Source organism: Danio rerio, chromosome 4, assembly GCF_049306965.1.
Source record: "Danio rerio strain Tuebingen ecotype United States chromosome 4, GRCz12tu, whole genome shotgun sequence".
Taxonomy (NCBI): domain Eukaryota; kingdom Metazoa; phylum Chordata; class Actinopteri; order Cypriniformes; family Danionidae; genus Danio; species Danio rerio.
The window spans coordinates 5,773,556-5,789,842 of NC_133179.1; the positions used below are offsets into that span (position 1 = coordinate 5,773,556).

Below are 16,287 nucleotides of genomic sequence, written 5' to 3' on the forward strand. Positions count from 1 at the left end.
ATGTTAGGAAATACAGTCTTGAATTTACAACAGTCAGCAAACACCGGAGAACAGATTGATGAAACACATTGACCAAATATAGTTTTCAGTCACGCTCATGTAAAAGTCATATTCAACTCGTTTAGTTTTACCTTCATTCGTGACCTAAAGCACGAGTCTTCAAACATTATTACAACATGTTTTTAAACATAATAGTTTAACAAACTCATTTCTAATAACTACTTTTTTATGTTTGCCATAGTGACAGTCGGTGAACAATATTTTACTAGTTATTTTGCAAGATACAGTAGTTGTATTCAGACAAAGTCCCTTTAAGTATTCTATAGTCTTTGATTCAGATTAAAGTGTCATTTAAAGACTTAACTAGGTTCTGTTAAATAGGAAAGTTGGAAGTCAAGTTATTGTATGACTGGCTTGTTGTGTAGAGAATCAAAAAATATACAGAGAATATTTCTTAAGGAGGCGAATAATACTGACCTTTTTATTAAAAACTGCTTGCATTCAATACAAACTGTAAGAAATAAGATTTACTGTATGACTCTAGAAGAATTATTTTTGTTTTATAGGAAATACTGTGAAGATTTCTTTGGTTTATTAAAGATCATTTGAGGAAACTTAATTTAAATTAGCAGGAGGGCAAAAAAAATATTTCAATTGCATCTATTAAAGTTTACAGGTGCAAAAAATGTGCCTTGATGTACTTGAATGTTAGAAATGTGTTGCCCTATTACAATACAAAGTTCATTTGCAAGTAAATTAACAAGGAAGATTATTTTGAGTTTATGTTATTCAGTTAGCTTATTTAAGAAGACTGCAGAGTGATGCATTAAATAAAAGATTTGGATTAATTGTTTAGGTAGTTTGTGATGCATTTTAAAGTGTGCCCCCTAAAAGTACAAGTGGCCCCTGCCCGGCCTCCCCAGTCACTCTGGTCTAGAACAGCCACTGGTCATGACTAAACAATAGTAAATAGATTGTAGATCAATCTATGTGAATTCATAGATTGTATTCACCTATACCACACGTCTTTGGACTTGTGGGGGAAATCAGAGCACCCGGAGAAAACCCACGCAAACGTGGGGAGAACATGCCAACTCCACACAGAAACGCCAACTGACCCAGCTGAGGCTTGAACCAGGGACTGTCCTTCCCACTGTGCCACCAAGAAGCCCTTATTAATTTATTTATTGCTGGTGGAAATATATTAAAATGTTTTATGAGGGTTATGGAATATTTTTTTTTTAGATCAAATCAAATCAGAAAGTAAAAGGATGTTCTACACTTTACATCCTTAAAGTAAAGCAGATTCTGTAATTCTGAATATTTACGTTATTCATATCAGTTCTGCACCACTTCTTGTTTATAGCAAATAATAACTTCATTTATAACAATATAATGTCATTTTTTTATGGCTTTTTGAGTTATCAGCTAGTATTAGTTGTCTTCTATTTTTTAATAGACTGTTATGATTAGAGCACAGTTTATTGCCTGTATGACTGCACTGCACTATGCAAATGGAATTGTCATTAGCTCAGTGATTGCGTTATAGATTGTTCTTCCTAATGGTAATTACATCTGAGACTCGTATGCACCCGAGGTAATTATACTTGAGCTGCAATAAGTCTCGAATTTCAATTAAACATTCTTTGACAACAGCTCTGATTATAGACTGCATTTACTGTAAACCACATCTGTAAGACATGCTGTAGTATGAACAGAACAATTTCAGAGTCAAACCTGATTCAGTTTAACATGTCAGGCTTGGCTAAGTTTTTTTCCTAAAGAAGAAATTGCTAATTGATAAAATTACTTAAATTACTTTATTTACTTTGTCTAAAAAGTCAATCACTTAATACTCGATTCAACACTAAAATCTCGACATATTTCAATGCACAGAACAATAGAAATTAAACTTTTAATTTGAGCCAAACAGGGCCTTTTAACTAATATTAAAAAATTAATGAATAATATACATTAGGGCTGCACAACATATAATTTCAGGATTTCAGTTGATTTTAAGTGCACTTAAATCATTTATGTATACGAAATTAATAACATTTGTAGTTTTAACAAAGATTAATTGAAATTGTTTTAAACAGTAAAGAGTATGCAGTGTTTTCATATCGCAATATATATAGCCTTGCCAGTTTTTTTCAATATTGTGCAGACACAAAAGTTATCTGATTAGAGTAACTTAATCAATAGATACGGTAACTTAATAAATGTGGCCTACTTTAGTTGTAAATGTGAATATTTCAGCAAAATATAAATGTATAGTAAAAGACACAATCCCTTTGCTACTCTGAAGTGATTTATAGAGAACTGTTGAATTTATTTATTGTATTTAAGGCAGATACAGTTAAAGTAACTAATAAAAATTACCTAAAAAAGAAAAGTAATCATGTACTTTGTCAGTAGAAAAATTATCTAATTAGAGTATGTTACTTTAATAAATTGTCTTGGTTAATGTGGCCAGCTTTAGTTAGTTAGCTAAATATAAACGTATTGCAACAGTGAGGTATGTATAGAGAACTGTTGAATTTATTTACACTATTTAAGGTCGGTATATTACTAATAACTAACTAAAATTACCTAAAAATTCAAAGTAATCCTTTTTCAGCAGAAAAGTAATCTAATTAGTGTAACTCGTTACTTTGATAAATTGTCTTGGTAATTGTGGCCTTCTTTAGTTGAAAATGTGAATATTTCAGCAAAATATAAATATATAGCAAAATAAACAATCCATCTGCTTCTCTGAAGGGATTTTTACAGAACTCTTGAATTTATTTATTGTATTTAGGTACAGTAAAAGTAAATAATAAAAATGACCTAAAATAAAAAGTAATCCTTAACTTTTTCAGCAGAAAAGTAATCTATTTAGAGTAATTAGTTACTTTGATAAATTTTCTTGGTAAATGTGACTTTCTTTAATTGAAATTTTCAGCAAAATATAAATGTATAACGAAAAACAAGTCCAATGTCTTTGGACTTGTGGGGGAACCACAAGAACATGGGGAGGACATGCAAACTCCACACAGAAAATGCCAACTGACCCAGCTGAGGCTCAAACCAGCAACCTTCTTGCTGTGAGCTGAAAGTGCTACCTACTGCACCACTACATTTCCCTGATTTATACAGAAGTGTTGAATTTATTTACACTATTTAAAAACGGTATATGACGAGTAACTAAGTTAAATTACCCCAAAATGAAAAGTAATCCTTTTTCAGCAGAAAAGTAATCTAATTAGATTAACTAGTTACTTTGATAAATTGTCTTGGTAAATGTGGCCTTCTTTAGTGGAAATCTTCAGCAAAATATAAATGTATAACACATAAACACAATTCCTCTGCTTCTCTGAATTAATTTATACAGAACTGTTGAATTTATTTACACTATTGAAGGCCGGTATTTTACAAGTAACTAAGTTAAATTACCCAAAAATGAAAAGTAATTCTTTACTTTTTCAGCAGAAAAGTAATCTAACTTGAGTAACTAGTTACTTTGATTAACTCTACAGTAATTTGTGCTTCTCTGAATTGATTTATAGAGAACTGTTGAATTTAATTACTGTATTTAAGATGGCTATATTAAAAGTAACTTATTAAATTTGCCTAAAAATAAAAAAGTAATAGCTTACTTTGTTTTTTCAGAGGATAAGTAATCTAATTACAGTAACTCGTTACATTGTAAGTAATTACACCCAACACTGGTTCTGACTGGATTTTTAGCCAATTTGTTTTTCTCTGGGGAAAGACAGGTGAAGGACGAGACACTTTGAGTCTCTTCAGATCAATATCAATCCCAAAGCTCCCTTCAAGACACTTTGAGAGTTTCTCATTGGCATTCCCTTCACTCTTTGTCTGTAGGCAATAAAAATGTGGTAGTAAGAGAGTACATGGACCGCATGAAGAACGGCTGTATCGTCTGCAACATGGGCCACTCCAACACTGAGATTGATGTGGTGAGGGGGAAAAAAAAAACATCTCTAATCTATAAATCAATAGCTTTCCGACAGTGTTATTCATCAATACGTCATCTTTAAATGTTTCAGGCCAGTCTGCGAACTCCTGAACTGACCTGGGAGCGTGTAAGGTCGCAGGTGGACCATGTGATCTGGCCGGACGGGAAGAGAATAGTGCTGCTGGCAGAGGTTTGAGGGGATTTTCTAAGATATATATGATATTGATGTAATTATGCTGTGAAGCCAATACATTTCTACTTGTTGTTTATAAAGTAAGTCTAATGAAGAAACTTGAGCTTATTATTAAAGAGTAATTTACGTCTTACTGTTTAGGTGTAATTATAGATGTGTTGTAAGGGTGATTATATATTGGGTCATAATATATTGCAATACTAAATTCAACTATGTGTACTGTGTTGTGGGTATTTGCAAAGCATATTGTGTTTAGTTCAGCCCAAATTAAGCTTTAGACATATTTAATTCACCATATATGTAATAACACAAACATGGTATTGCTGAGTTAATTTGACTATTATTAATAATATTATTGTTATTATCAGTGCTGTGCTGGTTACTGAAAAATAGTTACAGTTTCTAGTTACCTCATTCAAATAGAAACTCAATTACTTTATTGATTGCTTACATCAAAAGGTGAATTCACTGCATTACTATTGAAAGTATTTTAAGTCAAAGAGGTCCGATTTATAGACGTGTATTTTACAAGCTAAACTTATTTTTGCTCTTAATTGGAAAACTATAAATTAAGCTAGAATAGGAACGTGGATTAAAGAAATGGCATCACATATGTCAATAGAAAAGATCTCATTCATTGTCAAAAAGAAAAAAGAAAATGTGTTTGAAGATATCTAGAGACTAGAGAGATATCAATGTAAATGTTGGCAGTCTGCTACAACAAGAACAGACTTAGAGGGAGTAGGGGAGTATCATGGTCTAAACATAGACTCAGGAATCACTCTTTACCCGATTTAAAACAAAATTTTTGTTTGTCTACTTATTTAATTTAGTCATTTTTTTTAAGGGAATGTGTTGATGGAAGGGAGAATAGGGTGTAAAAAGTTTGCTGTGTCTACATGATTATTATTCTGTAACTGTGTAATCTGTTGTGAAATGCAAATTGAAGTAATAAATATTTTGTACCAAAAAAAAAGTATTTTAATTATTTAAAAGAATGCACGTTTAATCCGCTTCAGTTTTAATTCATTTGCATTCTCACAACTAAAACACAAAATAGACTTTAAGTAATTTTTAAGGTGATAAACCAGCCGATTAATATAATCAGAAACAAAACAACAAAAACTAAAGTTTTAGCGTCATAAATGTTTGTATTTAACCCTTAAACATGTTCCTTCACAGCTTGAGGATAAAACCTAGCAAAAATAATACAACAAATACAAAAGCTTTATGAAATAAATAAATGAAAGGAACCTGAATTACCATTCAAAAACAGTTTGGTGAAACTCGGCACCAAAAAAAAAAACTGCTATTATAGACAACCATATATTTAATGCATTTTAAACTAAACAAAAACAAATCAGCTGCGTCTACTAAACAAGTCATTTGTGTTATACAGATAGCAAATGTGTGCTTATTTATTTAAAGCAGCCGCACGCAAATAGTTTACATATGTGTCTAGTCTACAAAGATTTTTAACTTGTGTTTAAAAAAGCATTTAAAGAACACTTTGGGGAAAAAAGCTAATGCAACTAGTGGAAATTAATGGATTTCAATATACTTGTTCAAGTACACTGAAGCAGTACTAAAAATGTATATTTAAGGGTATTTTTAATGTATAACTTCTACAAACAATGCAAAGAATTTGGATATAACACCTCTCCAATCCAGTTCTATGAATCTGAGTCTTCTATAATACACACACTTATTAATGATTCCTACTTGTCTTCCTCGTGATGAAGAGTAGGCAAAATCTGATATGTAATGGGGGGAAAAAAAGAAGAGCGTTTTCATCAGATGCATCAAAAGATGTTGACATGCGGCTTACGAGATACGCCACTCATGCTGCTGTCTGTTGCGCTCTTTAGTTATGTTGTCTCTGTCAATCAAGCGGTGATGGGTGTGAATCGCTTAACTAGTTTATTCCAACGAGGTGTGCTATTTGCACTTAGCCTAAATAGACAGTCCAAAATCTGCATTCCCCTCCACCCGCAGGGGCCCCAAATGCGAACGGGCCTCTGGGCCTTTGCCTATAATGCTCATTGGTTAATCCAGTCCTGGTAGTAATAGTAATTAAGTATATTTAGGTATTTACTATGTATAACTAATTATAGTAATGTTAATAGTCTCTCTGTTTCTCTCGCGTGCATGTTCGGTCTACTTCGCGTGAATTCGGTGCATTCTCTGCTTTCCCTTGACTTTACACAATGCGTCTTCTTTACAGTGGTGGGTTGGCAAACACCAATCACACTATGCATCACCGCATTGGGAAGATGTAGGCTAGACTGCAGCCAAAATTAATTAAATTATCAAGTAACGGACCAGCGCATCATATTGTTATAGTAACAAAGTTAATATATTTAAGAAGTAATGTGTTACAGCAGTGGTCACCAAACTTGTTCCTGGAGGGCCGGTGTCCTGCAGATTTTAACTCCAACTCTAATCAAACACACCTGAACAAGCTAATCAAGGTCTTACTTGGTATACTTGAAACATCCAGACAGGTGTGTTGAGGCAAGCTGGAGCTAAACCCTGCAGGGACACCAGCCCTCCAGGACTGAGATTGGTGACCCCTGTGTTACAGTATTAGTTACTGTCAAAAGTAATGCCATCACAGTTACATGTTATTAATAACGTGTTATTGCCCAACACTGATTGTTATTAATTAAATACGAAACTAAAATGATTTGAAAGGCATTTCTAATGACAATATAAATAGTAATTTTTTAAAGAGTGCTATTTTAATGACCAATAGATTTGGTTAATGTGCTTATCATACATTATAATAAGTTAATTATTGTGATTAATCATTCATTGACTTTATTTGATCATTATTGTTTTCAATATTGCTGCTATTTTTCTTTTTGAATATATGATGTTGGTCATTATTGTATACAGCTATTTAAGTTATTATCATCATTATGTTTTTTAACATATTTAATTGTTAAATTTGTCGTGAAAATAGCCTTCTAATGACACATTATTACTATTTCTTAATCGTTTTAATCACTTATTTGTATATTCTTCCAGGGTCGCCTCTTAAACCTGAGCTGCTCCACTGTTCCTACCTTTGTGCTGTCTATCACTGCTACAACCCAGGTGAGAATAGAAGAACAAATGATGAAAAACTAACACAGATGCCTTTATTAAACTGGTTATTGATGTGCTTTATGCAAGAGAATTGGACTTCGCAGTTCAATCAGAGAATAGCTTTCTTAGTCTATTTGCAGTGTGAGAGTATGAACCCCAAGCAATTCATATATACAAGTGTGTGTGTGTGTGTGTGTGTGTGTGTGTGTGTGTGTCTGTGTGTGTCTGTGTGTGTCTGTGTGTGTCTGTGTGTGTGTGTGTCACAGTCCTGCTGTTGTCATGGTGACTGATTTCTTGCTCCTTTTTCCCCAGGCTCTGGCTCTGATAGAGCTCTACAATGCTCCCGAGGGCCGCTACAAACAGGACGTCTACCTGCTGCCGAAGAAAATGGGTGGGATATTTGTTTTAGAAATACATGCACAGTAAGATGCTTTGTGTAAACCCAGCGAAATGAAGGGTTCTGCATGATGCTCAGTTGCTTATGTTCAACTGAAACAAGCATCAAATGCAGTCAGATCCTCAAATGCGTTAATATTATGGCCGTCTATGGGTTTAATCGCCGCAATATGTTTAGTTTGGAACATGCATGGATGTTTTCCGCCTTTTGCGGTGAGTTTAGCCATGTGGGATCATGCATTGAGCCTGAGGAGCAGGAGACAGCTGAAAATAGGTCACGCTGTCACAAACGGCTGCCACTTTTCACTGCAGACTCTGCTGCATTCTGCTCCGCTCCCTCCACAAACACTCATCCGCTCCACTGCCGTTCATCTGTTCATGCCAAACCCGCAGCTCACACTCATAGACACATGCAGTACAAATATAAGACTGACTGGAGAGATTGAAGCTTGTTATAGAGAGATAAATAATGGCCTGTTCTGATCGGAGAGTGTCTTTGCTCATTTTTAATTCAGATTTGATCAAGCCTATTGGAATGTACTCTGTCTGTTAATTAAGAGGTTACTGTTTTTGTTCCTGTTTACTCACGGTTTTGAGTTGAATTATGGGATGTCTGTCTCTGCTCTGTCGACTTTTGATGATGAACATCCGACTGTGCACTTTATCAAAGTGACTATTACTAATGTTTTAGCGGTTTAAAACCATATATTGTATACTAAATAATATGGAGAATTAAGTTTGTAAAACAACTGAAAAAGCACTTGTACTTTATTACCAGATTTTTGTATCCGTATTTACAGCATCAAACCAGACGGCATATCAAGTCACTTTTTGACTTTTCAGCATCAAAAGTTGTTTGAGAAGAAAAGATTGTGGTCCTACATTGCAATTTAAAATGCATAACTAATAATAATAATATTAATAATAAGTAAAATAATAATAATGATGATGATGATGATAATAATAATAATAATAATAGTAATATTAATAACGATGATGATGATGATGATAAAAATTATAATAATAATAATAATGATTATATAATAATAATAATAATAATAACGATAATAATGATGATTATAATAATAATAGTAATAATAATAATGATGATAATAATAACAATAATTAGCTTGATGATAATAATGATGATGAGGATGATAAATTATGATAATAATAATAATGATGATGATGATAAAAATATGATGATAATAATAATAATATTAATAATGATGATATAATAATAATAATAATAATAACGGTAATAATGATGATGATAATAATAATAGTAATAATAATAATGATGATAATAATAACAATAATTAGCTTGATGATAATAATGATAATAAATTATGGTGATAATAATTATAATGATGATGATAAAAATTATGATAATAATAATAATATTAATAATAAAAACCATGAATCTCAATGTACGGAACTTTATTAATTTTTGATGTGCTAAAATGCTTAAACCATTTCACTCTGCATGTCTGAAATCTTCTAAAATGTATTTGAGATTGTACTAATTGTTCAGTCATCATAAAGTCTCACTATTTTTCTTAATCAGTTATTTTAGTCTATTTTATCTGTTACCATTTCATGCTTAGTCTGAGTTTCATTCATGAGTCGGTAATCCATTTTAAGTGATGCAAATTTCTCAATGTTTGCAACATGGTGGCACCTCTTGTTCCAAATATTTTGGTTTTGTCACACATATGCTTTATACAATTGGCATAAACGGTTTTCTATTGGTACAAAGTGTGTCCCAAAAACTAATAATTTTCAAAACCTTACCAAAACCTTACTTTGGCGGGCAGCTATCTACCTACTAATCTCACATGGTCGCCCACTGAAGCTAAGCAGGGCTGCGCCCGGTTAGTACCTGGATGGGAGACCACATGGGAAAACCAGGTTGTTGCTGTTGTTAGTGAAACCAGTGCTTTGAATGTCCAGAAAAATGCTATATAAAATTATTATTATTATTATTATTATTATTATTATTATTATTACAATAAAAAATAAAATAAAAGACACTGTTTCCATCCAAAGCAAATCTATAAAACTTGACAATTGTTCCAATTGTTTTTTCAGTGCAGTGATAATATACATGATTCTAGATGATGTGAATTTGCTTATGCTTTTTCTGCAGATGAGTATGTGGCCAGCCTTCATCTCCCTACATTTGATGCACACCTGACTGAACTGTCTGATGAACAGGCCAAATACCTCGGCCTCAACAAAAACGGACCCTTTAAGCCAAACTACTACAGGTCAGTGGCTTTTCAGTGAGAGCATTTTTACGTCATATCAATGACTTTCTTAATAATACTTAATAATAATGTGTCCTTTTTAGGTACTAGACCCAAACTAAAGAAGACTAAAGAAATCACCAAGACTCCATATTTCATACAGACTAAGACGAGCCAGAGCTGTGTGTGTGTCGCAGCCTGCTATTGGAAAGGAGGGAGAATCCCTAATCTGATTGGTCGAGGGTAAAATGGGCGTGGCTAATTAGCGCTACGGCAGTGTTTATTTATTTTACGCTAGAATAACATAGCTAACCTTTTTATGAGCTGCTACTGCCAGTGGTGCAACCTAGCGACGTTTCCATGATCTTTTCTTAGCTTCATGTGTTAGTTGTACGTAATCCATTTAGAGAACTTTTATTGTTTAACTATTCTAAGTTAAAAAAATAATCGAAAGATAAAAAGAAACAAAAAAAAAAGGAGAAATGTTTGATCATACCTGATGATTTAGTCATGGACATGCCACGTTGTCCTGTTCTCTTGTTTTTTACATGTGTTTTTGTTTTCTTTATGTATAAAAAAAGGGTGGGACTGAATTACGGTTGTTCAAATCGCTCTTAGTTGATCACACTATTCTTTTATTGTTGTTTTTTTTTATTGTATTCATTTTACAGCAAAATTTTAACACTTTACATGCTCTCTCTCTCTCTCGGTTCCAAATAAAAGCTGTTGAAATTGGATTGTGAACGATTTGGGGGGCGGGGCTTATCCCCTTCGTTCACTCAGACTGGAAGCTCATTGGCTGAGGCATTAGCATCTAAAAAAAAATTCCCAATCCACAACCACTAAAACACCAGTATTGACGTTTGAGATCGAAATAACTCAAACGGTTGTGCATTTTCACCAATCTATCCACACTGAAACTAACCGCAGGGGTGTATATTGAGATATTTATACAACGTTTTTGTTTTTAAATGTGTTTCATCATCTTTTGTTCCTATGAACTCGTCCTCTGTCATTATGAAAATAAGCAATTACATGTTCTAAGATACACTAGTGTAATAATATGAACTTTAAGGAAACCCTTGTTTTATATACTGTGAAGTAGAGCCTATATCGATGAAATACCAAATGTACAGTTCATCCGGTACCGAGTTTCTTTCCAGATCCTCTGCAGATTTTAGACAATGGGAGAGAGATGTGGGTTGAAACTGAAGTCAAGACCAACTGTGTGTACTCATTTCAGAGGATCGAAAGCTTTTGGGGAGTTTCTTTTTGTTTTGTTTTTTGCAGGCCTGTTGAGCAAAACTGCCTTTGTGACTGGGATGTTCAAATCTAATAAAATTGGGACCTTTATTTTACTATACTTCTGAAAAGCAGATATTTATCTCCTCTTTGCCATCTGTGTTTGTCATAAAGGGAATCAAAATGACTTTGCGTTTCTTGTTTAATGTGGCGTCGCTTTCATTTGCTCAGGACTGTCTCGTGTGTGCGTGTGCGTGCGTGCGTGTGTGGTGTAATTTAGCCAGCAACAAGTTGAGCTTTACAATCAGTCGTTGCAGTTCCTTTAGCCTGGTTTATACTTCTGCGTCCGTCAAGTGATTGGCGTGATCCACGGCGCATACAACGCGTGTAGCTGTGCATCCATACTTCTGCACGCTGTTTCTGTTGCTCTGCAATAACACTTCCGAAACGCTAGTTGGCAGTGAGGTGTTTATGTTCCTCTGTGTCGAGTTTCTTTGCTGGTGTTTAGTTTTTTTTTTTCTGTACAATTTCTTAATGTACAAGCTGTTCAAACTCGCTCATTTTAAGGGAGGAATCGGCGGACGTGCAACAACTTTAACCATGAGGTAAACGCACAACAAAACTTTCCATCCGGAGCTCCTTCAGGGGACTCCACACTTGTAAACACTCGCTCCAATGGACTCACGTGGCTCTCGGTCCCACCCACATTTGACATCGCTACCAAGCTGACCAATCACAGAGCTTGCGCTACACATCGTTTGACGTTGCAGTGACACCGACGGCCACGGCGAGGGCTATGCATCCACGAGAGGCTGCTTGATGCAGAAGTATAAATCAGCCTTTAGGGTGTACTCACACTAGGCTATCCAGACTTTTCCCAGGCATGTTTGACCCCATTTCCTATTTTGTTTGACAAGTAGGAGTGCTCCGCATCGGGCCCAGGTGCAGTTCAGAGGTGTGCCAGAACATGGTTTGATGTCACTTTTAAGGGACTAATTTATATGGATTTACTAACCATTCTTACTTTTCAATGAATTTGCCTGTCAGAGCTGATTAAAGATGCAACCTGCGCTGTATGACAGCTGCACCTTCAGCAAACCTCCTAATACCTGCAGCGCGATGGCTTTCACAATCATTTATGAGCTTTCAAAGTGGAGGATCTGTTCGGTGAAAGGTTTGACTGTGTCACTGCATATTAAATGACTTAAAATGATACAAGACAGCTTAAATAAAGCAATTTCCATTGTACAGAGCGAGAGCGCATCATCCATGGCGTAAGCATGCTTGGGCTCGGAATGCAGAAAATGCAATGTGAGTGCAGGGAGAGGGCTTGCTGAGTGTGAGTACACCCTTACACTTTTGTTTCTCATGTTCAATCCACTTCAGTTTGTTACATTAACTTAATCAATTTGCGATGGGACAGTATGAAGGAATTGTGTAAATTTTATTTTTACAGTGTATAGCAAAACCCTAAAGGCATATAACAGTGTTACATTTCCTCCCAGACGTCCTACAAACACAAGGCGAGTTAAACGGTTGTTATGTTGTTAGTATGTCCTGCTCTCGTAGTTTTGTATCCATCAACATTAGTATTAAAAATGTCAAATGTAATATGGGTATAAAATGTAAAAATGGACTCCCCGTATCTCCTCGATAATCTTCATTCGGTGTCTGTTTAACGCAGGATCTCTGTACTGAAGCACATCCGTTTGTGTACGTCCTGTTTAAATGTGTTCAACCTGTTGTCTTAATTTTTGGTGTGTGTGTATGTTTGTGTGTTCGAAGAGGCTCTTGTACAAAAATAAAAAGTGTGTGTTTGCTGCTGTGTGGCAGCAGACGACGGTGGGTGGAGGATATTTCCGGATGGATTTATGAAGCGCATTGGGATCTACACCAGCACCTCTCGACATGAAGAAACTAGAACATCTGTATATTTATTGTTGTAAATCTTCACTACGATTAAGAAAGTTTTCAATGAGTTGTCGATAATGTTTTAATATTGCAAGTGATGGTAGATGAGCAATAATCTGTAATTTTGACGAACAAAAGACTTAAATAAAATCCACAAGTGTAAACATTTTTTGCAGGTATTACCGACTGCAGTAATTTTCTTTTGCATAAAATCAGATTTTATATTTATTTATTTATTTATTTATTTATTTATTTTCTTTGATTTGATTGTTTATACACATACAAATGACCTCTGCTGTTTGTTCAACCTACTTATTTATATTAGGACAACTTAAATGTTTTAGTAGTAATTCCTTATATTTAGTTAGAGCTTTTCTGGACACTCGAATCACATTAAGCAGTTTTTAGGGAAATCTCATCCACCACCAGTGTGCAGCGTCAAACTGGATGATGTGATGGCAGCCGTATTGCACCAGACACCAGGGGCCTCATATACTAAGACTTGCGTTGAATTAATACTAAAACATTGCGTACGGACAAAGCTGTAAATGTGGTTACGCAGTAAAAATTCGTACGCCGAACCCCACGCATATTCTCTTAACATGAATCTGAGCGCATGTGCATGAGCGCAAAACCCCTCCCTGCCTCCTCCCTCTTATAAATATGGTAATGGCTCCATTTTGGCAAAACCAAAAAAGCAATGGCAAAAGCAAGTGGGAAGAGAAACTTCACTGAAGGTACTGGAGGTAGACCGGAGAAAATAGGTGTATATGCAAGTTTATCCTCCGGAATTAATAACAACATTTAAAAAAATAGAGTGGGAGAGTTTAGCTGACGCAGTTAACGCAGTGTGGTCTGAACATTGCACTGTGAACGAATTCAAAAAGAAATGGTCCAATGTAAGCAGAACAGCAGCGCACTGTTAACTCTTTTAGGAGAGAGTTGCCTCAATTGTAGGCGACACTTTACTGTCTGGAGTAGTATCCGTGTCTGTGGGAGACACAGATGTATTAGAAGAACACTTTGTCAGGACAGTATAGCAGCACCCTTCTACTCCTATCAAGGCAGCACCTCTGGCATTTCAGCCGCCCAATCGCCCGCTCTAGAACATGACCAAATGTGAGGATGGGCATCATTGTATCTGCGCTCTTGGTCTATTTCTGAGTTGTTGAGGGGGGTTAACAGCCACGTCTTTACTGGATAATTGTTCTTCCTAAATGCCTTCTATGTGTTTTGAAAGTGCTTAATAGGGGTTTAAGTGCTGCACTGTTTTAAACTAACCCGAATGTAGTTGTAGATTTGTAAATGCTCAGTGAAAGTGTGGACACTGTTATGATGCCTTTAGGAAAACATCTGATATACCTAAATTAAGCTATTTTAATGCTGCTAATATTATTGTTTGGCTTTGTCACTTTGTATATTTGTGGGCTCTGAGGTCAGGCAGTGGAGGTATAATTGGACACTGGAGCGTTTATTCTGGACACATGATGGTGTGTGGAGGGTTTGTATGTATCTGCTGTTGTCAATCACATCTTCAGTCTCTGTATTCTGACCTGTTACACATGACTGTGAGAGTGCTGCTCTCTGATACTAAAAGTCATTTTTAATAATTATATTTAAGGGTCATATGATGAATTTATCAAAATACAGTTTAAGCCAGAATTATTAACCCTCCTGAATTATTTTCCCCCGAATTCTGTTTAATGGAGAAGATTTTTCTACACATTTCTAATGATAATAGTTTTAATAACTCATTTCTAATAACTGATTTATTTTATCTTTGCCTTGATGACAGTAAATAATATTTGACTAGATATTTTTCAAGACACTAGTATTCAGCTTAAAGTGACATTTAAAGGCTTAACTGGGTTAATCAGGCAAGTCAGGGTAATTAGGCATTGTATAATAATGGTTTGTTCTGTAGACAACCAAAAATTAATATTGCTTAAAGGGGCTAATAATATTGACCTTAAAATGGTGTTTAAAAAATAAATAAAAACTGCTTTTATTGTAGCTAAAATAAAACAAAATATATATATATTATCGAAAATATTGTGATAAATTCCTAAACATCATTTGGGAAATATTAAAAAAAAATAACAGGTCTAATAATTATGACTTCAATTGTATATAATTGTTGAGTGTAAACTCGAAATAGTGGGGTGAGTTAAAGGATTAGCCTAATTCTCTGTTTTTAAGATGATAAGTGTCACAATGTGGCTCTTTCTGGCTGGGGGGAAACGTCTTTCTGTTCCTCAGTGTGAAGAATGGCACTTTGTTTGTTCGTATCACAATTCACAACAGACCACAACAGTGACAAATGTGTCTTTCTTGGGTTGACTGGTGGATTTTACTTTTTATATATTTTCTATATATATTTTATATTCGACCACTAATGCAAAAGTGGTAGAAAATTACACTTGAATCAGTTATTATGTGTTTTCTAAAACAATGTGAATTTAGTATCATGTTTTAATTTTATATTGTCGAAAGAAATATATAAGTAGGCTATATAATGACCATTATATTTATATATACAGTTGAAGTCAAAATTATTAGCCTCCTGAATTATTAGACTCCCTGTTTATTTTTTCCCCTAATTTCTGTTTAACGGAGAGAAGATTTGTTACAACACATTTTTAAACATTTTAACAACTCATTTCTAATAACTGATTTATTTTATCTTTGCCATGATGACAGTAAATAATATTTGACTAGATATTTTTCAAGACACTTCTATACAGCTTAAAGTGACATTTAAAACCTTAACTGGGTTAATTAGGTTAACTAGGCAGGTTATGGTAATTAGGCAAGTTATTGTATAACAGTGGTTTGTTCTGTAGACTATCGAGCAAAAATATATAGCTTAAAGGGGCTAATAATTTTGTCCCTAAAATTGTGTTTAAAAAATTAAAAACTGCTTTTAATCTAGCTGAAATAAAACAAATAAGACTTTCTCAAGAAGAAAAAATATTATCAGACATACAGTGAAAATTTCCTTGCTCTGTTAAACATCATTTGGAAAATATTTTAAAAAGATAAAAAAATTTAAAGGGGGCAAATAGTCCTGACTTCTACTGTGTGTGTGTGTTTGTGTGTGTGTGTGTGTATGTATATATATATATATATATATATATATATATATATATATATATATATATATATATATATATATATATATATATACACACAATTTTAGATACCTGTACTACGACTAATAAAATATATTAAGTTCATATTTTCAC

The 16,287-nt window shown here is 34.2% G+C and overlaps 1 protein-coding gene across 1 annotated transcript in view; it reads left to right on the plus strand.

Moving 5' to 3' along the window:
- ahcyl2b (adenosylhomocysteinase like 2b) overlaps positions 1–10,350 on the plus strand; it is a 70,030-nt gene extending 59,680 nt beyond the window's left edge. The window contains 6 exon segments of the mRNA NM_201340.1: positions 3,868–3,962; positions 4,053–4,151; positions 7,185–7,253; positions 7,557–7,635; positions 9,790–9,910; positions 9,994–10,350. Of these exon segments, the coding sequence (NP_958497.1) occupies positions 3,868–3,962; positions 4,053–4,151; positions 7,185–7,253; positions 7,557–7,635; positions 9,790–9,910; positions 9,994–10,000 (470 nt within the window). The 3' untranslated portion in view covers positions 10,001–10,350.
- The last annotated feature ends 5,937 nt before the right edge of the window (positions 10,351–16,287 follow it).